Genomic DNA, 21852 nt, shown 5'->3' on the forward strand with positions numbered 1-21852 from the left:
GCACTGTGTGTCAAGTTGTGAGATTGAAGTGTATGATAACCATTCCCATGCTCTATTATGTCTCATAAATTGTTTTTGCAATTTTGGGGTTGGTACCATTTGTAACACAGATTTGGCGCTAAATTTGACCATTTTACCAATTGCATTTTTCGGCGATTGCATGGCGAGCACTTCTGTTGTGTAAACTGCTCAGAAACCCCTTATTGTCAATCTAGCTAGAAAAGCCATCCATCTTCTGAATGCTCTAGGTCTGTAGTTTGTGGCTGTAAAGTTTCATGAGGCTGTGATTATCCTAGAGGTCACCACAGGTCATTTTATACAGTGAGGTCAAATTTCAAAAAATGATCTCATTATATGAAATGGCTACTATGGGGATAAACATCATCACACATGAATACAGTTGGGCTCATTGAATCCACAAGAGTCTCAGCTTTACAGTGATACCCAATTTATGTAATTCAAGACTGTTCAGGGACCCCAGTATGCAGAAATATTCAAATACACCATTTTAGATTAGGCGAAAATACACATTTATTTATACTGCATGCAAAAGAATTGCATAGTTTTTGCCCAAAACTGCATGTGATTATCATAAAGTGGGCATGTCTGTAAAGGGGAGACTCGTGGGTACCCATAGAACCCATTTACATTCACATATCTTGAGGTCAGAGGTCAAGGGACCCCTTTGAAAATGACCCTACCAGTTTGTCCTTGCCAAAACTTTGCGTAACTTTGGAGCGTTATTTAGCCTCCTTCCTGACAAGCTACCATGACATGGTTGGTACCATTGGATTCCTTAGGGTCTAATTTCATATGATATTTGTAACTTCACTCCAGCTCTAAAACTGAACCCGCTACAGCCTCTGAAAGACAGTAAAGTCAGTCGGGATGGCGGGTCTCAGGGGGTTAAATCCACACTCTGGAGTCATAACTCAGTGAAATCTGAGCACGCAGATATGATAAACATCATTTTATATTCAGTGTGACTTTCGATCCCCGAGGATATCATTGTCTCAGATGTCCGTCATGAAAAAACTTCCTAAAAATCACAGAAAAAAGACAGTTCTTATGACTGCAGAACCTGCCTGAGAATCATCATGTTTTTAATTTTCTTCAAAGTAATCCAGTGATAGTTGTCTACATCCATGGGTACACTGCAAACAGTAACTGCTGAAAGCTAATTCAGCATACCTCAAAGCACTATGGGAATTGAAAACTTGTATTCTTTCTTTTCATGTTGCACTATCAATATTTGACAAGTCACATTATGTCTCAATATTTAGATATTTCTTTATATCAAGAAAATCAAATCCTAGATTATCTCCTGAAAACCCTTCATCAAGACTCAATCATCAATACATAACCTCACCGTATCAAAATGACATCTACCGTCCACAAGTTTATCTGCTTCTCTTTATCGATTAGAGAACGAAACGGAACGCACTCTGCAGTGTTTTCGCCCTCAGCAGAGAACACGCCTGCTCATTTTTCAAGCAAATTATTCAGTTGAGTGTGAGTTGGCGTGTTTCAGCCGTCTGAAGGGTTTCACAGGGAGAGACTTTGCTCCCAGGAGGTTTGGGACTGGCAGCGCTCCCACTTTCACGCTGCTTTCCATTTACAAAACTGCATATTTCTGGAGCGTCACGGTGGATCAGCGCTGTGAGTTACAGAACATTTATTTCACTTTGACTGGAATCTAGACTCCCTGTTTTTCATTTCCTGTTTTCTCCTCACTATATAATCATCTAAAAGGAAAATCATCAATTTAAATTTTTTTTCCTCCTCCTGGGTGGGGTGTGAGCCAAACATCTAACGTCTAACTCAACACTCTCTCTCTCTTACCTTTCCTGTTCATCTTTTTCTAATAATCAAAAAGTTAATAATCAAAATAAAAACAAATTTTTCCATCTTCTTTGAAGTGCTACAAAGTGGGTGTGAGCTAAACATTGATTATGAGAGTAATTCATTTATAACTGAAACAAGACTAAGGGCCCTATCTTACACCCGGCATGAAGTGGCGCACATCGCGGCACAGCTGTCATAGCTAGTTTCAGACCGACGCAGTTGTCATTTCACGTCAAGCGCCCACGTTGTGTAAGTAGCGATATACACCCATCTGTGCGTCCATGGCCTTGTTGGTCTTAAAATGAGGCGTGGTCAGGCTCATTGTTGGCGCATTGATATCTTCAGGCAGCAGAAAGCAACTGCGCCAACAAAAACCTGGTCTAAAGTCTGGCGCAGTATATTCCTGCAATTTATATGGTAAGCACTGTCGCCTCACAGCAAGAGGGTCGCAGGTTCGAACCCGGCTTGAGGTCCTTCTGTGTGGAATTTTACATGTTCTCCCCGTGTTAGCGTGGGTTTTCTCCAGGTTCTCTGGCTTCCTCCCACATTCCAAAGACATGCAGGTTAGGTTTAGGGATGCACCCGATATCGGCCGGTGGTGCTCCGGACCCCGCGGGGCTGTGTTCCCACCTTAGCTGGCGCGCGCCGGCCCTCACTTTCATTTTGCTTCACAGGGTTTTATTTGCACCCTCTGACTCGCAGGGGCGTGTTTCAAGATGGGTCGAGTGGGTTGCAGACATCGCCGCAGACCCCTGACGCCTTTTACGTGGGCTGAGCCCCGCCCTGGGGGCACGACGCAGTTGGGAGTCGCACCGGGAGCAGGGGGCCCCGTCCCTCCGCGGCGGGGAGAGGGCACAGCGAAAGCACCTTCACCCCAAGCCTTTCCAAGCCGACCTAGAGCCGGTCGCGGCGCACCACCTCGTATGTGGGACTCCCCAGCCTGCTGTGTGTCGCTCACACCCTCCAGCTGGCTGTTAATGAGGGTCTTTTGGCACAGAGAAGTACTCGTATCGGTTCTCTGTATCGGCGAGTACCCAATGTAAGTACTTGTACTTGTACAGTCTGAAAAAAAGTGGTATCGGTGCATCCCTAGTTAGGTTCATTGTTGACTCTAAATTGCTCTTAGGTGTTAATGTGAGTGTGAATGGTTGTCTGTCTCTACGTGTCAGCCCTGTGATAGTCTGGCGACCTGACCAGGGTGTACCCCGCCTTCGCCCAATGTCAGCTGGGATCGGCGCAAAAGGATAGGCAGTTACAGATAATTATTGAGATAGTAAGACAGGCAGGTTCACAACACACGTAAACTCTGCTTGTTACACACACAGGGACCTGCAGCAGCTCTCCTCCTCCTCAGTTAAATACAGTGTCGGCGCTAGTTTTTATTTATGTTATCACTTCGCGCACGAGCAGATCCGTTTCCTCAGCAGAAAACAGCTCACTTCTCTAATTTGCTGAATCTACCTTTTACATAGCAATGCGCCAATGTGCAGGCTCCCCTGGCTTTTAAAGGGAATGGGAGATGACACTCTGATTTTTTTTATTCCTGTTACACTCAAAACACATCTACTGTATGATTAATTAAGAGACTGAATACAACCCCTTTGCCCCTTGCGCCTCACTTTGCGCCCAGATTATGCGCAGCGTAACTAGCAAAAGTGGAGTTGGAAACGCCCTAAATGCACTTGCGCCATGCAATCTAGACCATGCACTAGTTTAAATAGGGCCCTAAGAGTCTACAGCCATGCTTGCGGCACTGTGATTCTGTGCTTGGGACACATCAAAATGTTGACCTGATGATGGCACTAGAGGAGCATGCATGTCTGATCATATTTCATCCCAATCCATCCAATAGTTGTTGAGATATTTCTGTGAAAAAGTTTAAACTTTGACAAGGTGAAGGCGTTAAATGAAAAGTCATGGGATAGCCAAAGTCATTGCTTCATATTCCTCTGGGCACTATGAATATCTGTACAAAATGTCATGGCAGTTTATCCAATTGGTGTCAAGACATGTAATTAAATGTACAAAATGTCAGGGGATCACCACTTTTCAATAGGATTCATCATCTGGGGACCATGAAAGTCTCTGCAATATTTCAGTCTGGACCGCAAGTACGAAAAGAGGGGAGGAAGAAACTGGAGGGAGTGAGGATGGTAAGAAAGGGGGAAGAAAGAAATTGGCAAAAAGGGAATGAAGGCAGGCCAAGGATAAGGGAACACACTAATATGAATAATCCATTTTTTCCTGCTCTTTCCATTTGAACTTTGGATCTACTGATAAATCTAAACACACATGCAACCTCTCTCTTTGTGTGTCGTACACACACACACACACTTTGAGCTCTATCTCCAAACAGCACATTGTTGCAACACTGTTAGCGCCCGGCAAATGGTAGTCACAGGGACATGTGCCAGGCAGCGGCTGGCATTGGAGATAAGGCGTGTTTTGGGATCGCCATGGCAACTGCACACAGCCCTGCTGCACTGTGGCTCGTGGGAATAAGAACGAGGAGCTGATACAGTGGAGCCCTCCATTAAAACACACTCAGCAGCAAAAACTTAAGGTTACTTGCGTAATCCCGGTTCTCAAAGCATGAGTCTCACTACGGGATGCGCCCTCCCTGCGTATTCCTCAGAAGCATTTATCTCATTACGCCAATCCTGATTGGCTGGTGATCGCGATGTCCACGTCAGGCAGATCTACCTACCCTTAAATAGCTTGCGCTATTACGCAGCACCATTCGAAATAAGCACCTCTTCTCGCTTCAACCCAGCGAGAAGGGCTGTCTGGTGAGACCAAGACCCCAGGAAGTGCGCAAAATTTACATAGTGGCCAAACGGCGGCACTACAACGTCAGTGTCCATCACATGATGCCATTGAGCCCCAAAAGACTTTTTCCCATAGACTTTTATCACTAATGCTACCCTGAGAACCAGGGTTATGCAAGTAACCTAAAGTCCTTATTCACAGCATTCGTTTCGATGTCTCACTTTGGGATATAGGGACTCCTGGTCGCACGCTGCAGAAATGTCCTGGAGGGGAACCCCTTTAAACAGGGGGCCAGGATGCAGCCCGGCCATGAGTAGAGTGAGCCCACAGGCCTGCCGGCGCCTGACTCATATATAGGCGAGAGCAATCTCCCCCACAATGTGGTGGGAGAGCCACTGTTTTGTAATAGGCTTGCCCATATGGGGATTACCCCAGGATACAAAGAGCGCTTACACTCCTGTCCATATAGATGCGCAAAGCACAAACTGGACACCACAGCTTGTGTTTCACCGCCATTTTTCTTCAGAAAAAGAAAAAGGTGGTGAAAAGGTGGGGGAGCATGAGCCAACTACCTTGGGCACAAAGGCAGCGTTAGGCTTCAGTGATACTCTGACATGCCCTGGGGAAAACTGAGTGAACGAAGGATGCACCGAGAGTGTGTGAATGTCAATGTCTTCAGAGACAGGTTTTTCCTGTCAAATTCCTCCAGTGGTTCAAATGGAAGACCAGAGAGCCCACCCAAAACCACTGCCAAGTCTCATGGGGCACCAGCGGCCTGGAAATAAGGAAGACTCTACGCACCCCTTTCATAAAACGGCAGACCAAAGGATGTTGGCTTGCTGTCTTGCCTTCAAACCCCACATTACATGCAGCAATAGCAGCCAGGTACACCGTACCTTTGGAGAAGGCTTTTCATTTGTCAATCAAGTCCTGCAGGAATGACAAAGTCACACCGACCAGACATTGAAAAGAGATGTGTCCCTCCTTGTGAAACCGATCCCCAAACACCCTCCATTTACAGTTATAAAGGGACCTGGTGGAGGATGCTCTAGCGCAGTAAATAGTTTTAATTTCATTCTGAGGAAGCCCAACTGAACTTCAATTACACAACTCACGGGCCGGGTCCATAATGCCAGGCGTTCTGGGTGTGGGTGAAATATTTACCTCCCTGCCTGGGATAGCATGTCCCTGCATAGGGGGAGTTGCCGTGGCTTGGCCGTAGCGCATCCACACCCACCTCAAAATAGATGGATGCAGAGCCCAATCTCTGTAAAGCGGCGTGCCCCTGGGCAGCAAATCCGCCCCCAGGTTCGCAACCCCTGGGTCTTGTGTCGCTCTCAGAGACAAGAGACGCTTGCTGCTCCACAATATCAGTTTGCAGGCTAGTGTGTGTAACTGGCGGGAATGCAAACCCCCCTGACAGTTGATATAAGCTACCGTTGTTGTGTTGTCAGTTCTCTCCAGAACATGATGACCACTGAGAAATTAAATAAATTGTTTCTGTATGAGAAACACCGCTAAGAGCTCTGGATAATTTATGTGGGACCGATAGAGACTTCCGCTCTAGAGACCCCTCACAGACGTATATTCCGCCCCAGCCTGAAAACATTTAGTCTGAAGTGACCACGTTCTGGGAAAGGATGGCACCCTTGGGCATCCCTTGTACCATGAAAGCTGGATGAAGCCAGCGGCGCAGCGCCAAGACACATTCCACAGTGACCGCCACCTTCTGTGGGCCGTGACGCACAGGGTCCAATATGAGGGAGGCCATCCAGCGCTGGAAATCCCTTTATCAATAAGTGGCCGAGTCGGACAACCAGGATGGCTGATGCCATGAGCCCCAGTAATCAAACATACACAGACATGATCTGAAAGGAACAGATTTGCGTAGCTGGAAACGTGCGAGGCACGCCCTGAAGGCTTTCACCCTCTCTGTTAACAGGCAGGCTGTGAAGGACACCAAGTCCAGAGATCACCCCAGGAAGATTATACTCTGTACTGTAGACAACATACTCTTTTCTGCGTTTATTATAAAACCCAGGTCACCGCAAAAATACTCTCAGGCTCAGACACACTGAAAGGAAGCACTCTGTACTCAGAAGAGACACCACGTAAAGCAAACCTCAGATATTTCCTGTGGGGAAGATAAAATGGAAATACCCATCTTTCAGGTCGATAGATGTGAACCAATATCCCTGGCACACACAAAACGTAGCAGGGATGTGTGAAAGAGCATCCTGAATTTGTATTTTCTGAGGGTTTTTTTCAGATCCCATAGATCCAGGAGAAGGGCGAATGCCGCCCTTTACGCCGTCGTCAGCCGCGGGTGGAGTTGGGCTCCACTGCAACTAACAGCTCCATGGGGGGCATGCAGAGTATGTCAAGTTTCTCCATGCCCTCAAATCCAAAGAGGAAGCCCCCTGTATCAGGCTTTTACACCTGAATGGCTGGTCCATCCAACAGCTCAGGGACAACTGGGAGTAGCTTTTTTACCGTCCTTGTAGCTTGGAGCAATTTCTTCCCCAACGTGATCTGATTGTCTACGTTGCTACTTCAGGCCAGGGAATATTTAGCCTGGATGCAGTGCGTTTGCACACAGCCTGCATATCCACGCTGGGAGCGGGGGAGGCTGGCATGCTCTCGCCCTGGGTGGCAGTCACAGCACCCGCTTTGCAGCCTGAGCAGAAGGGAGCAAAATGTCAACCTCGTCCTCGTCTTCATTGGATAAGAGGAGCTCAGAGGTGTCCTCGTCGTCATCCTCATAATCCAGCTCCAGTATGTCCTCCATAGGCGGTGCCGTCGCGGCAAGTTACAGCTGAGAGCTCCAGCTGGCTTCGGCACACGGCCCAGCGTCCACATTAGTCCCCTCCTTGTCTCCGTTGTTGGCCGGCATGCTGCTGCTAAAGAAGTAAGGTTCCTTACCAGCATGCCAAGCTAGAAAAGTAGTCCTTACTAGCTAGCTTGGCGTGCTAGCCATAGTTGGAGGCTCTTCACGGTGAAGCGGGCACAGTGTCTGCCTGAACCAGGGGCATCGATGGCACGAGCAGACCTGATGTGTCCCCTACTCGGGATCTTATTTCTGCAAAGGCAGAGTCAAGTCCTGGAGTCTCCGTCTCCTTTGGTGTGTTAGGGAGGTTAGGGTCCATATTCTTCATCTTCATCCAACTGAGAGGGACAGAGTAATAGCTGGTGTGCTAGACCTCACTGCTAAACAGGGATAAAGGCTCCAGTCTATAGTGATGACCGGAGAGTCAAAGCGTTTCCAAGATAGATGGCTCCCGGTGACGGAGAGGTTAGCTAAAATAGCTGCGGTCTATGGACAGGTAAGCTAGCTAGTCTATTGAAGAGGTTGAGATATGCTCCAAAGCAAGAAGAGGTGCTTGAATGGTGTGCATAATAACGCAAACTATTTAAGGGTAGATCTACCTGACGTGGACGTCACAATCACCGGCCAATCATGATTGGCGTAATGAGAGAAATGCTTCTGAGGAATACACAGGGAGGCGCATCCCATAGTGAGACATCGGAAAAAAATGCTATGAATGAGAACATTTATACATGTCCAGAGCTGCTCTGTGAAACCACTTTGGAGCTTCTGAGGGGTTCAGTGCCTTGCTCAGGGACAGGTCGTACCTGTCTGTCGTAGTTGATCTGTGTTTCCTGCTCAATGTCCGAGTCGAGCTCCGGTACATCCGACACGTCGCTGTCTGACTCCTCACTGTTAGAGTCACCATGACTGTCTACAGAGGAAACACAGACAGACAGACAGACATGTTACTGATTACTACATGATAACTTCATTATCTAAACCAGTAGTTTGGTGAATTGGGTAAATAAAAACAAAGGTGAACATTGAAATTACTACCCAAACTGTGCATTGCAGAAATGTATTACATTGCAGAGCTACTTATTCATTCAACCCCTATACTTACTGTAGCTGCTTACTTACTGTACTTTTCTGTAATGGAATGGATGATTATAACAGTTTATGTGCATTCATCTTTTAACCTTTGTTGAACCCCATTATGTGATACCATCAACAAAACCTGGAACCACTTAAGGGTCTTTGTACTCAAGAAAATGTGGACCCATCTACAGCAGTGTTTCCCACTTTTTAAAAATGAATCGCAACCCAATTCACAATAGGCCTTATCTACAGTATATAAAACGTTCTTGATTATTTTTACTGCCATTTCCGCATCACCTCGTATTAACTGGAATAGGTCGACCAGCCATTGTGATGGACCAGCCCGTGATACGTTTGATAAATAAACAGAATGTACGCTAACCTTTCATATTAGATTCAATGTAACAAGTAGGCTACAATTATCAGAACACTACGAACATTCAGGCTCCTCATGTGGCTCAAAGGTGTACTGCAGATATAAATGTTAAATAAAAGAGTATGGAAGAAATTCTGCCAATTTATTTGGCGACCCTAATGAAATCTCCTCCGACCCACCTGTGGGTCCCGACCAAGTCTTTGGGAATCACTGATCTACAGAACCAAATACCAAAGACCTCTACAGGCTGCTCAAAAAAGTCTAGAACTACCAACGGGACCCTTGAAACTTTCATGAGGACCCCCGAAGCCTCTTCAAGAAAACCGAAAACACTTGGACCCTCATGAGGAGAACCACCCATGAGAGCCTTGAAATTTTCACAAGGACTTCTAAAGCCTACTGAAAATCATGTAACCACTTACAGGACACAGAAATTTCTCTAGGAAACCCCTGAGATCCCTGAAACCCCTGTATGTCTGTCCATCCTGGAAGGGGGATCCCCTCCTCTTTTGCTCTTCCTGAGCTTTCTTCCATTTTTTCTCCCTGTTAAAAGGTGTTTTTTTTTGGTTAAGTTTTTCCTTATCCGATGTGAGGGTTGCACTGTCAAGGACAGAGGGTGTCGTATCCTGTACAGACTGTTAACGCCCCGAGGCAAATTTGTGATTTGTGATTTTGGGCTATACAAATAAAATTGACTTGATTTGACTTGACTTAAAACCTTCTTAAGCTACAACCATTTCCAGAGTCACTTTTAACTTGCACAAAGATTCCTAAAGCCTTCTCAAAAAAACCTGGAACCACCTATGTGACCCGTGTAACTCTCTACAGCCTGATGAAGAAATCTACTTCAAGGACATTCGCAGCCAGTTAGTGACCACTGAAATTCTCAAAATGACCTCAGAGACCCCCTTCAAGGACCGACAGTACCTACTCTACTTTGTTCCTCATCATCTAATCTGCTTCACTCCAAGACTTTCTTCTCAACTCTAACCCTGTTTCCCCACCTTGTATGTTGGTTTCCACTCCGCCGTTCATGACCGACTCCGGTAGAAACCTCCACTGGAAGAGGGCGTGGTCAGCCCCACCTGTGGTCAGCACCCACTGCAGGTCATGTGACCAGCGGACGTTGGTCACATGGGCAGAGTGACCGATGTACTTCTTGAATTTGGCTCCTTGGAGAAAATAGACGACTCACATTCAACAACAAAACAGAGAGAGAGAAGAAAGTACAAAAGACATGAAAAGAAAGAAAGGTATAGAGACCTTTCCTCAGACAGGGGAAGCGGTAGAGCTTAACAAGGCCGAGGTCGTCTCCGGTAACGAGCACGGCAGCAGCATGATTGGCGTCCACGGCGTTGATCTCGGTCAGATTAGAGTATTTAGGCCAGATGCCGCTGACCTCGGAGCCTAGGACGCCACTCCAGGACGCCCAGGACTGACCTTTCACCTCCTCCTTACTGACGATCGGCTTCCCCACTGCAGGAGGAGGGGGGAGGGGGAGAGAAAGCAGTGTGTGCATGTTAACTCTCAAAGAAATAATAATAATAATGAATCAGCTTTTTTCATTTCGGCAGCAAATGTTTGACCAGTTTATCTCTCTGTAGATCCTAATGATAACAAACAGCCTATTTGCACATTTTTATCAATAATAATCATTTGTGACAGACAGAAGCAAGAAAAAGGAAACGTGTGGATGGTGCAGATTTTAATCTTCCACGCTAAATCTGTTCCGAGTCGAGTTGCAGAGCTGGTTTCACTTGGTGGGAGTTTTGTGTGTGAAATCTTATGTGGAGACAATGAACAGTCTGTTACATCAGCACCACGCTCACAGTCTCCTGCAGTCTTGAGTATGTGTGTGTTTTCAGTTTTCTTCTGTCATCTAGAAATGGTATGATCCCATCTTTCCTTTCTTTCATCCTTCCTTCCCTCTTTATTTTGTCCTTCATTGGCTGTTTTACTTGTCTTCTTCTGTCCTGAAAGTTAAAATCCTTAATATTTTCACAACATCAAACCCTGTTTTTATGGTCGTTTTTTTTTTGTCATCAATAAAACCTCTTTATTATTACATTTCCGGGCACGTCCAACTGGTAGGAGACCCCGGGGTAGACCCAGAACATGCTGGAGAGATTATATATCTTATCTGGCTTGGGAACACCTTGGGATCCACCAGAAGGAGCTGGAAAACATAGCTGGAGAAAGGGATGTATGGACTACCTTATGCCGACATTACACCAAATGACTTTTCAAGCGATTTCACTATTATGTCCAATGTTGGAATAAAATCACGAGGGTTTTGCTAGAGTTTCGGCGCGCTCACGTGATCTCTAGTTTAGTGTAAGGTGATCATAAATCTCAGTCCAAGCTGTCTTAAGTCATTCTTTTTCTCGTCTTGACGTTCTGATAAAATCAAACAAGTTTAATATTATCAGATGTTCAATGACGCGAACATTCTCAACAACCAACAGGTCCGCTCTCTCCAGCACCAAACAGGAAGCAGCAAACGGGGTAGAAACTAAACATGGAGGAACTGGTGGAGTTGTGGAGTGAACAAGAGCGCCTCTTTGACGTGTCCTCCCATTTGTACCATGATAGAGTGGAGAAGGGAAAAAGCTGAAGCTCTCAAAAAAATGTTAACTCTCCAAGTAAACCAGGACTAAATTCTGTAGGATTTCAACTTTAAAAAGAAACATTTCCATCACTTCCATCTTATTATATTTCATGTCACAGTCGGCCTCCTGCCTCACTCTGTCTCGTTCTTTTATATCTTGACACATCACTGTGTGTCCTCCTTTCTCTGACAGGTACACTGGAGAAATACAACTGTATTCAGTTTATGAATACATGCATGAATCTGACTGTGTGTGTGTGTGTGTGTGTGTCTGTGTGTCTGTGTGTTGTGTTATCTTGGCATCATTGAACACTGTCCATCAGTTGACTTGGGATTTAAGACGGGACATTTTTCTGGTCCAAGCTCGCTAAAATGATATCTAGAAACCCTCTCTTGAATTTAATTTATTTTTTTAAAAGAGGTCCTACAGGTGTGTGAGTTCGAACTCAGCACTGTTTTCCGTGGTCATTTGACTAGTACTAAAGAAAATGCCAATTGTCGTTAGTTGCTATGATGACTACACACATCAGTGGGGCCGTAGAGTGTGGTCGCAGCTCGCCGGGATGAGAGCGGACGCAGCTCTGGAGATGGATGGCTGGCCTTAGCTAGGCAGCTTGTCCCTCTAAGGAGTGGCGGGACCGTTAGACCCTGCGCTGCCGCTGGTCAACAACCCACTGTTCAGCTCATTTTCTGTAGCCAGTGTAGCATTAAAGCATGGCGGAAAGCCGAACAAATTTAACACTCATCTGGCAATAGCAGTGTGCTTTCCTACACTGTGACAAGAGTGTGTGGATGAAACATTAAGTTGCTCAAATGTACTAATTTACTCTGTGCTTTGTAACGTTACTACTCCATTTACTGCAAAACCTCACCTCAGTGAGTCCGTGACTCGCCGTAAGTCGGTTTTAGTTTATACAGAAATTAGCCAGCTACAGTACACATAAAAATGCCGGCCGGTCTGAATATCCTGCTACGTTGACTTGAATGGGAATGTCCATTCTACTCCTGTTCTATTTCTATGGAACTGCGCCTGCAGAAATAAACTAGTTGATTGTCTGAACTGTCTAGGGGCGGCTGTGGCTCAGAGGTAGAGCAGGTCGTCCACCAATCGGAAGGTCAGTGGTTCGAAACCCCGGCTGCTCCGGGTCACATGTCGATGTGTCCTAGAGCAAGACAAATAACCTCAAATTGTATTTATATTAGACCCTGATTGGCGAAGTTGGCCTCTGCCATCAGTGTGTGAATGCTTACATGTAGTGTGAAGCACTTTGAGTGGTTGGAAGACTAAAAGTGTTTTATAAATGCAAGTCCATTTACCATTTAGTTCATATTGACTCACGTAATTGGCTGTATTTCATTTTAATGTCTTCAATCGTATGATAATAATGAGCCTGTTGGTGTAACATATAACTTCCAGAGAGCCACATTATTCTTTTAACACACAAGCTGCTGAGTATTAAAAAAAACTCACAATATTACAACTTTTACATTATCTTGAAATATTATGGTTTTTCCTTCGTAAAATGATTGTGTTTTTTTTTTTTTTAAATCAAGACTTTATTCTCACACTGTAACATCACAAGGTAGCCACGCCCTAAAGCATCCCCTGCTTTATGGTCTATTTGACTCTAAATGGTACCATAATTTACTAAATGAACATCATGCTGTATTGAAGAAGACTTGAAACTAGCGATTGAGACCATAAACTCATGTTTACAATGTTTACTAAGGTAATAAATCAAGTGAGAAGTAGGCTCATTTTCTCATAGACTTCTATTAGGGATGCACCGATACCACTTTTTTTCAGACTGAGTACGAGTACAAGTACTTACATTTGGGTACTCGCCGATACCGAGTACCGATACGAGTACTTCTCTGTGCCAAAAGACCCTCGTTAACAGCCAGCTGGAGGGTGTGAGCGACACACGACAGGCCGCGACCGGCTCTAGGTCGGCTTGGAAAGGCTCGGGGCGAAGGTGGCTTCGCGGTCGCAGCTTAACAGCGCTCCCTGCCCCGACCTCACCGCACCGTGACGGGGCTCCATGCTCCCGGTGCGACTGTCGACCGGGGTGGACTGTCCTCAGTGCGCCCCAACCGCGTCGTGCCGCAGCCCACGTAAAAGGCACCAGGGGTCTGTGGCGTTGTCGGCAACCCACCCGACCCGTCTTGAAACATGGACCAAGAAGTCTAACGCACGTGCAAGTCAGATGGTGCAAGAAAAACCATGTGGCGCAATGAAAGTGCACGCCGGCTGAGGTGGGATCCCGGGCCCAGCGGTGTCGGGCGCACCACCGGACCGTCTCGCCCGCACTGTCAGGAAGGTCGAGCATGAGGACCCAAAAGACAGTGACGAGAGGTTAACGTTGCGTTGCTGTAAAGTGGTATCGGTGCCGTTGTATCGGAACCGTTTTGCGAGTACGAGTACGAGTACATGAGCACAGTATCGGTCCTAATACCCGATACTGGTATCGGTGACGGTGCATCCCTAACTTCTATACAATCAGACTTCTTTTTTGCAACCAGAGGAGTCGCCCCCTGCTGGCTGTTAGATAGAATGCAAGTTTAAGGCACTTTAGCATTGACTTCACTTTTCAGATCAGAGTTGCCCACTGCATGTACCTTTAAAAAGTACAGAATGATGCCCTATAATATAAAAAAAGGTCTCTTGATTCTAGAAAATTCCTTAAAATGTGGGGAACATTAGAATGTAGGGACTCACTGGGCATTCGGTAGAAGAGGCGTTCTCCAGCTCCGTCGTTGGTCTGCAGGATTTTGCTGTCCAGAGACCAGTCCAGGTGTGTGATGAAACTGGCGGATTTACAGCATTCTCCTACCTGCAATCACACAGACGGAGGAAATAATAAAAATCGAATTATGATATCTATACTTAAAGGAATTTAAATCCAAGGGATGCTCTTTGTTGGTGAAATCTTCATTTGAGAATAAAATTGTGCATATCATTCATATAGAGAGTCGAAGTCATGCCCCTTCCGTTGGATCCCATGGGACCTTATTTTGGAATAAATATGAACGGTAGTCAACGGACAGAGATAAATATATTTTTGAAACATCATATGTGTGATTTATGGCGCAATTCAAACAAGATAAAACATATATTTATCTCTCTATGTTGACCATCTTTCATAGTTTTTCCCGAAATAAGTCCTATGGTGGTCCACCGGAAATGGGCGGGACTTCGGCTCTCTATTATCAAAGGAGCTTTTTAGCATCAATGCCGATGTGGCTCCATCCCTACCTTCTTGTATCTCTGGGCTACAGCGTAGATGTCCACGAGTCCGTCGTTGGAGCCGACGGCGAGGTACGCTCCGTCTGGAGAAAACTTCATCTCGTGGATCACCTCCTTCCTGTCTTTGATGTGAACCACCTCTGTCATGTCTCTGAGACGGACAGGGGAAGACATCCTGTTAGTGCCACGTTACAACAAAGCTATATTACACTGTAATGCAGTTCACGTTTGTGTGTGTGTGTGTATGTGTGTGTGTGTGTGTGTGTGTGTGTGGGTGCTACCTGACTCTCAGCACAGTGAAGGATCCGTCTTTCATACCCAGAGCCAGCTGGTATCCGTCCACGCTGAACGCCACGCTTCTCACCGCCTCCTCCATGTTACAGCGAGCAATGAGGGCGTGATCCGCTAGACTCCACAACCTGATACACACACACACACAGTTAGATTTAGGTACATTTAGTAAGATACACACTTATAAACCTTTTTCCGCTATACAGTTACGACCTATAACTTTCCCATAACCTGAACTTTTAAGAACATGTAAGGCTTCGGTTCTAGATTCTTCCCGGTTATCCACTGTGTGTTTTACAGACATGACGTTGCATTCACAAATCATCTAAAAGGAGCTCCTAACTGGCTGATTTAGCAGAATAAGCGGCGTGTCTATCCTAATTTTAAAAGAGTAAGCAGGGATTAAAGGGGGTGTAAAAGTAGCCCAATTGGACGGAAACCAGCCCAATCTGGCAACACTGGATATTGGAGGGGTGGAGTGTGGCACAATGAGCAATCCATTACATTTTGGTGGCAATCTGGATCATGGAATTTTTTTAAGAATTCCGATCAGCCTGAGCATTAAGACCACAGGGTATATATTGTAACACATGCGCAGTGTAACTGATGACGCATTGATGACGCATGACCCCGCCTCCTTCCTTCTTCGAGCAGAGAGATACGTGTGTTGATGTGTGGCCAGACATCGAGGTGCGGCGGGAGCTGCTGGTCGTCCGCAGTGAGAAAGAAAAAAACGGTAGCTGACGGGATGAGAGACAACGTAGTGTAACGTTATACAGATATAACAAGGCTGCTGAATGAGAGAGGCATCCGCCGACACGTTACACGGAAACACACCTTGTTAATAATAAGCCGACCACCTCACGGTACCGCCAGCTGTGAGCTGTGATCTGTTTTTAAAGTCACGCACCTTGGTAGAGTTCTGCGCTCTCCGAGTGCCATTGTAGTTTCCATTGTTTCCATTTATAACACTAACAAATACTTACTGTAGGCGGTACAGTAGTTATACACAAGAAAGACATTTCAGAAACACCCCTCAAAGCGGGTAGATTACATTTAAATCTTGTTAAACGTGCCAGTATTATCACTGTAAACTGCATATACGCCATGCTAGAATGGAGAAAGCTTGACTGGCGTAGCAATTAAATAAAAGAAACACTCATAAAAGAAAATGAGGAGAGCAAACAAACATGTCAGCATCTTTCTTTGTCTTTCCTGCTTTTGTTTTTATCACCCGTGTTCAGCTGACTGTGTGTGTTCATATATAATTGGTCTCTGAGGTATCTCTGCAAACAGTGAGCAGATGTTGGAGACGAGGCAGAAACTGTCACACTGCAAATCCCCCCTCCCTCCACCAACCACCACTACCTGTAGCAGCCTGTGGTTGTACTGGGCAGCTCCCAGTAAGTGTGTCCCTGCACTGACCTGACGGAGCGGTCGTCGCTGCCGGTGACAGACAGAGGTTTTTTGGGGTGAACGTCCAGTGCCCAGAGCTCGCCCTCGCTGTGTCCCTGCATGATCAGCAGCGGCTTGTCCCGATCCCTCACCATCACCTGGACACAGGTAGACAGATGCTGAGTTACTGTTTTTAACTTTCAAATGTCAACTATCAAGTTTAGGCTCAGATATGTCTCAATACCTTTAACTCAAGTACTATACTTCAGGACAAATTCAAGGCATTTGTAATATACTTGAGTATTTTCTTTTCATCTAAAGTGACTTTACAAATTAAGATTTTTACACACAAACAAATGAAGAGTTTATAAAATATGTTTTGTTATAAATTAACAACAGTTTATTTGTGTTTTGAAGTACAGCTGAAACGATAAGTTCATTAATCAATTAGTCGATTGACAGAAAATTAAGTGGCAACTATTTTGATGGTATGATTGTATGCATTATTATATATTAAGCTACCCAGCAGTGATGAGCACATTAATTCATCAGTAATTATAATATAATAATATAATATATATTATTCAGAAATTCTGTATAATGTGTACTTTTACTTTTAGTACTTTATGTACTTTTTTCCTGATTATACTTAGATACATTTACTCAAGTGACGTTTTCAGTGCATGACTTTTACTTGTAAGTGACTTGTACGAGAATTTCTACACTGTGCTATTACTACTTTTAGTAAAAAAAACTTTAAAAGTACTCCTTTCACAACTGTTTAAAAATCATACAGATTACAAAAATTAGAGTATTTTGTAAGATATTATGCGAACTGTTGTATGAGGATATGTAGCTTATTAAAGTGGCGGTAGGCAGTATATTTTTGGCATCATTGGGCAAAAATTCCATAACAACCTTTCAGCATATTGTAATTCAAGTGTTCTGAGAGAAAACTAGACTTCTGCTCCTCCTCATGGCTCTGTTTTCAGGCTTTAGAAAATGTTGCCCGCGACAGGAGTCTTTGACCAATCACAGGTCATTTTAGAGAGAGAGCGTTCCTATTGGCTGTGCTCCGGTCATGTGACCGGTACTTGGCATTCCCTCAAGAGATCTCAACATGGCTGCCGGGTCACAAACTTTCTCATTTTACAGCTAAACAGTGCACTACACGATGATTCTGAAAACATTTGAGGAGAGAAATAGGCATTATCGTAACATAATATTGATTCATATTTGATCAGTGCTGCCTAGTTTGACCGTTTGGTCGGAGTTCGCGAGTGATTGACAGCCGGTTCTCATAGACAGCAGATGGACAGCAGACCTCAGTTCAGCTCTTACTGCTTGTTTTCACAGAGGCACATGATTTTTTTCAGGTCACCTGTTTCATGTACTACTGTCACGATATAGCGACTGTTTTATAAAAATAACTTTTTTTTAATCATATTTGCTCCAATCTCGCCTACTTCAGCTTTAACACATTGTATCTTGTCTTTTTGGTGAATCTGTGCACAAAAACCAATGCTGAAAGAACTATTTATAGTTTTTAGGAGAGTTACTGTGTGTAACACAAGACTTTGCACAGCTGCTGTTTGTCAAGAAAAGGATGCAGCTCATAACACCCCAAAACGTTATTCCTATATACAGTATAGAAATATCTTTCATGTTTCACTTAAAAAATCTTCACATATGGGCTTTTATCTCGTATGAATGTCACTGAGTGGGTATCAGAGGTTGCAGTGAGAAAGACTGTGTGGGCCAATGAGGAGCCAGCACTCAACTCACCAAAATAAAACTATTTTTTAAAAAAGCGTCTCTGCAGGGAGGAACAGCATGAGGCTGCTTGGTTGTTTCTTATCATTAGTCTCCTTTCTCACCTCAAAGATCTCGCTGTCTTGTGTTCCCGCCAGGATCCGGTCGGCTCGCCAGCAGACGCTGCGAATAGACAGACCTGGAGGAGGAAGAAGAGGAGAAGGAAGAGGATTAACTGTCAAAATATCTAGACCAACAACAGAAAGAGCTGCAACGAACACCAACAGTAACTGACAGGCTTTAAAATAAAAGACAGAAGATAGGAAGGTTAAGAACAGATGTGAATTTAAAGACGAGGTGTGCTAGAGGAAAACAGGAGGAGGGGTACGACTAGAGAAAAGGAGGATGAGATTAAAACAAAGAGGGGAGGAGGGAAAAGAGTTTGGTGATGAAAGGAGGAGATTGTGAGTAAGGAAAAGATGGCGGAGGAAGAAAGAAGCCGGAGGAAAGGAAAATGTTGGGATGGAGAGGAGGAAGTATTGAGTGAAGGATTTAAAAGGAGGAAAAAATGCATAAAAAGATTTAAAGCAGATGAAAAATGTAAAAATATAGAGGGTGGGAGATAAAGAAAGAGAAAAAAGATGGAGCTAGATTGGTAAGAGAAGATTAAATCTAGTGGAATCAAGAAAAAACAGAAGGGCAGAAAACCAGATCGATGATTATTGACGAGGAGGTGTTTCTGATTCGACCTCTCGGCTTTCATTAACTCCAGTTAATGGCAAGTCTTCAAAAGTTAGAGAGCTCTTTTTAGTACGAAATAAATTTGTTTCTTTCTTCAGACTGTTTTCTTGCTGAGCTCCAGTGGAGGGAGAGTGACACAAAGAGAGAGTGTCCTAAAACTTTGGAAAATATCCACTTTATTCATCTGAGACAGCTGACGTCTCATATTAGCTTAAGAAAGTGATGAAGGAAGTATTCAGAAAATAAATTGAAATTTTTAGAAATTCAGAGCATATCCAGTGCCTCCGCACGGCTCTCAACACGGCGACGGCTGAGCCAGCAGGGCGGGTCGTGTCTGGAGGGTAACACGCAAATTGCCAAACTCTCGCGAGATGGTTAAGGTTAGGCATTGATCTTGAATAGTAAAGGTTGGGCATTGACCTTGAATAGTAAAGGTTGGGCATTGACCTTGAATGGTTAAGGTTAGGCATTGACCTTGAATAGTTAAGGTTGGGCATTGACCTTGAATGGTTAAGGTTAGGCATTGACCTTGAATAGTTAAGGTTGGGCATTGACCTTGAATGGTTAAGGTTAGGCATTTACCTCGAATAGTTAAGGTTAGGCATTGACCTCGAATAGTTAAGGTTAGGCAGTGACCTCGAATAGTTAAGGTTAGGCATTGACCTCGAATATTTAAGGTTAGGCAGTGACCTCGAATAGTTAAGGTTAGGCATTGACCTCGAGTATTTAAGGTTAGGCATTGACCTCGAATAGTTAAGGTTAGGCATTGACCTCGAATAGTTAAGGTTAGGCATTGACCTCGAATAGTTAAGGTTAGGCATTGACCTCGAATAGTTAAGGTTAGGCATTGACCTCCAATGGCTAAGGCTAGGCATTGACCTCCAATAGTTAAGGTTAAGCATTGACCTCCAATAGTTAAGGTTAGGCATTGACCTTCAATGGTTAAGGTTAGGCATTGACCTCCAATAGTTAAGGTTAGGCATTGACCTCCAATGGCTAAGGTTAGGCATTGACCTCCAATAGTTAAGGTTATGATAGGTTGCCGGGCAGCAAGTCTCGCAAGAGTTTTTGCAAGTTTTTGCAATTCCTGGGTTACCTTCTAGACACGACCCTGGAGCCGGCGGCTCGCAGCTAAAGCTGGGCATACACTGCACGATTTTAGAAATGTTGTTGTGATTCCTAATCCTACTGTACGAGTAGATCGTTCGCGATGTAAAGCCAAAGCTCACGACTTACGCGGTCACACTGTACGCGTAAAGTAGAAAAAACAAAAACGGGCCGTCGGACCTTGCGACAGTTGTCAATAAAGAGTGGTTAGAAAGCTCCAGGTAAAGTTTGTTTGCTAGCAGTGGTCTGTACGGGTCACAATAACGCTAACAAGGCAGAAACTTGCTGCCTTGAGCATCTGTGCCATCCTGTCTGCTGAAACGTCCAAAAAATAGGCGTTGGCGTAGATGGACTCGCAGGTGGCGAGGAAGACGGGGACAGTATGGCTCGTCCATTTTGCAGAGAGAATTGGAGGAAAGGTGACTCTAAATGTCCCGTAGGTGTGAATGTGAGCGTGAATGGTTATCTGTCTCTATGTGTCAGCCCTGTGATAGTCTGGAGACCTGTCCAGGGTGTACCCCGCCTGCACCCAATGTCAGCTGGGATCGGCTCCAAAGTATGCATTTGAGGTACTTGAGTCTTTTTCTTTTCATGCTACTTTATACTTCTACTCCACTCCACCTCAGAGGGAAATATTGTACTTTTTCCTTCACTGCATTTATTCTAAAAGGAAAATATTACTATTTCATTATCACATCTACAGGAGAATTCAGAAGTGACAGACTATAGAGAACAGACAGGAAGAAGAAGTCACACAAGCACTTTTTTCTTTCCCTCCAACCTCTCCGTCACACTCCTGTTCCCCGGCATCTAAAACTTAATTAGCAGAGCCGTTCAGCAGCCCAGTGCTCGCCAATTAGAGCGTCTGCTGTCGCTGACGGCGTGAACCAGCGTGTGAGGTTTCCTGTAACTTTGTTAGAAACTCCTCTCTGCAGGTTCACGGGCCACAGCAACCTGATATAGGACCAGTTTATGAAGCAAATTGGAAGACTTGCACTGTCGAAAGGATTTGTGATATGTCATCTCAGAGGTGTTTATAGCAGCCAGAAGGCAGCAGAGAGGAAAACTTCACCTTAACAAAATCACTTCTAAACCGCCTAGAGGAAAGAAATGTGAGAAAAAGGAATCATCATCTCGCTTTCATTTCATTTTGACGTCTTGTCTCTGGCTCCTGAGACACAACACTTTGATTTATTACTCTCGTGTTTATTTTGCTCCTCACTAAGCTTTTTAATGTTTACTCTCATGTTTTCTCGATCGAAACATCTGTCAGCAGTGTGGGAGTGGAGCCATGAACAGATGACATATTATGTTTTTCTAGAAGATTTCAACGTGCCCGAAGGAAAACAACCAATCAGAGCTGAGGAGTCTCTACAGCAGCAGTCAATCACTGCTCACAAAACATGCAAACTCCAATCAAACGGTCAAACTAGGCAGCGCTGATCAAAAATGAATCAATATTCTGTTACTGTAATGCCTATTTCTCTCCTCAAATGTTTTCAGAATCATCTTGTAGTGTACTGTTTAGCTGTAAAATGAGAAAGTTTGTGACCTGGCCACCATGTTGAAAAAATGTTGAGCCACAACCAAGCACCGCCCACCGGCTGGAGCAAACTTGCAATCAAGAGCAGTAGGAGGAGGCAGAGGAAGGAGACTATTTTTACACAGGTTATCTGTCTCATGCATTACTGTCAGGATATAGTGACAGTTTTATAAAAAAAAAAAATTTTTTTTTTTATCATATTAGCTTAAAGGGACTATTTGTAACTTTCAGAAATGCTTGTTAACAGCAACACCTGTGGCCGTGAAATTAA

At 44.6% G+C, this 21852-nt stretch overlaps 1 protein-coding gene across 4 annotated transcripts in view; it reads right to left on the minus strand.

Annotated features, from left to right (window-relative positions):
- LOC141773667 (echinoderm microtubule-associated protein-like 6) overlaps nucleotides 1-21852 on the minus strand; it is a 512018-nt gene that overhangs the window by 440990 nt on the left and 49176 nt on the right. For all 4 annotated transcript variants that reach the window (XM_074645582.1, XM_074645580.1, XM_074645581.1 and 1 more), the window contains exons 8-15: nucleotides 18316-18389; nucleotides 16469-16596; nucleotides 15034-15171; nucleotides 14762-14903; nucleotides 14225-14339; nucleotides 10161-10373; nucleotides 9902-10069; nucleotides 8248-8354 (exon numbers count right to left, since the gene is read on the minus strand). In XM_074645582.1, coding sequence (XP_074501683.1) covers nucleotides 8248-8354; nucleotides 9902-10069; nucleotides 10161-10373; nucleotides 14225-14339; nucleotides 14762-14903; nucleotides 15034-15171; nucleotides 16469-16596; nucleotides 18316-18389 — 1085 coding nt within the window. The remainder of the gene's footprint in view (nucleotides 1-8247; nucleotides 8355-9901; nucleotides 10070-10160; nucleotides 10374-14224; nucleotides 14340-14761; nucleotides 14904-15033; nucleotides 15172-16468; nucleotides 16597-18315; nucleotides 18390-21852) is intronic.

Source organism: Sebastes fasciatus, chromosome 9 (assembly GCF_043250625.1).
Source record: "Sebastes fasciatus isolate fSebFas1 chromosome 9, fSebFas1.pri, whole genome shotgun sequence".
NCBI classification, from domain to species: domain Eukaryota; kingdom Metazoa; phylum Chordata; class Actinopteri; order Perciformes; family Sebastidae; genus Sebastes; species Sebastes fasciatus.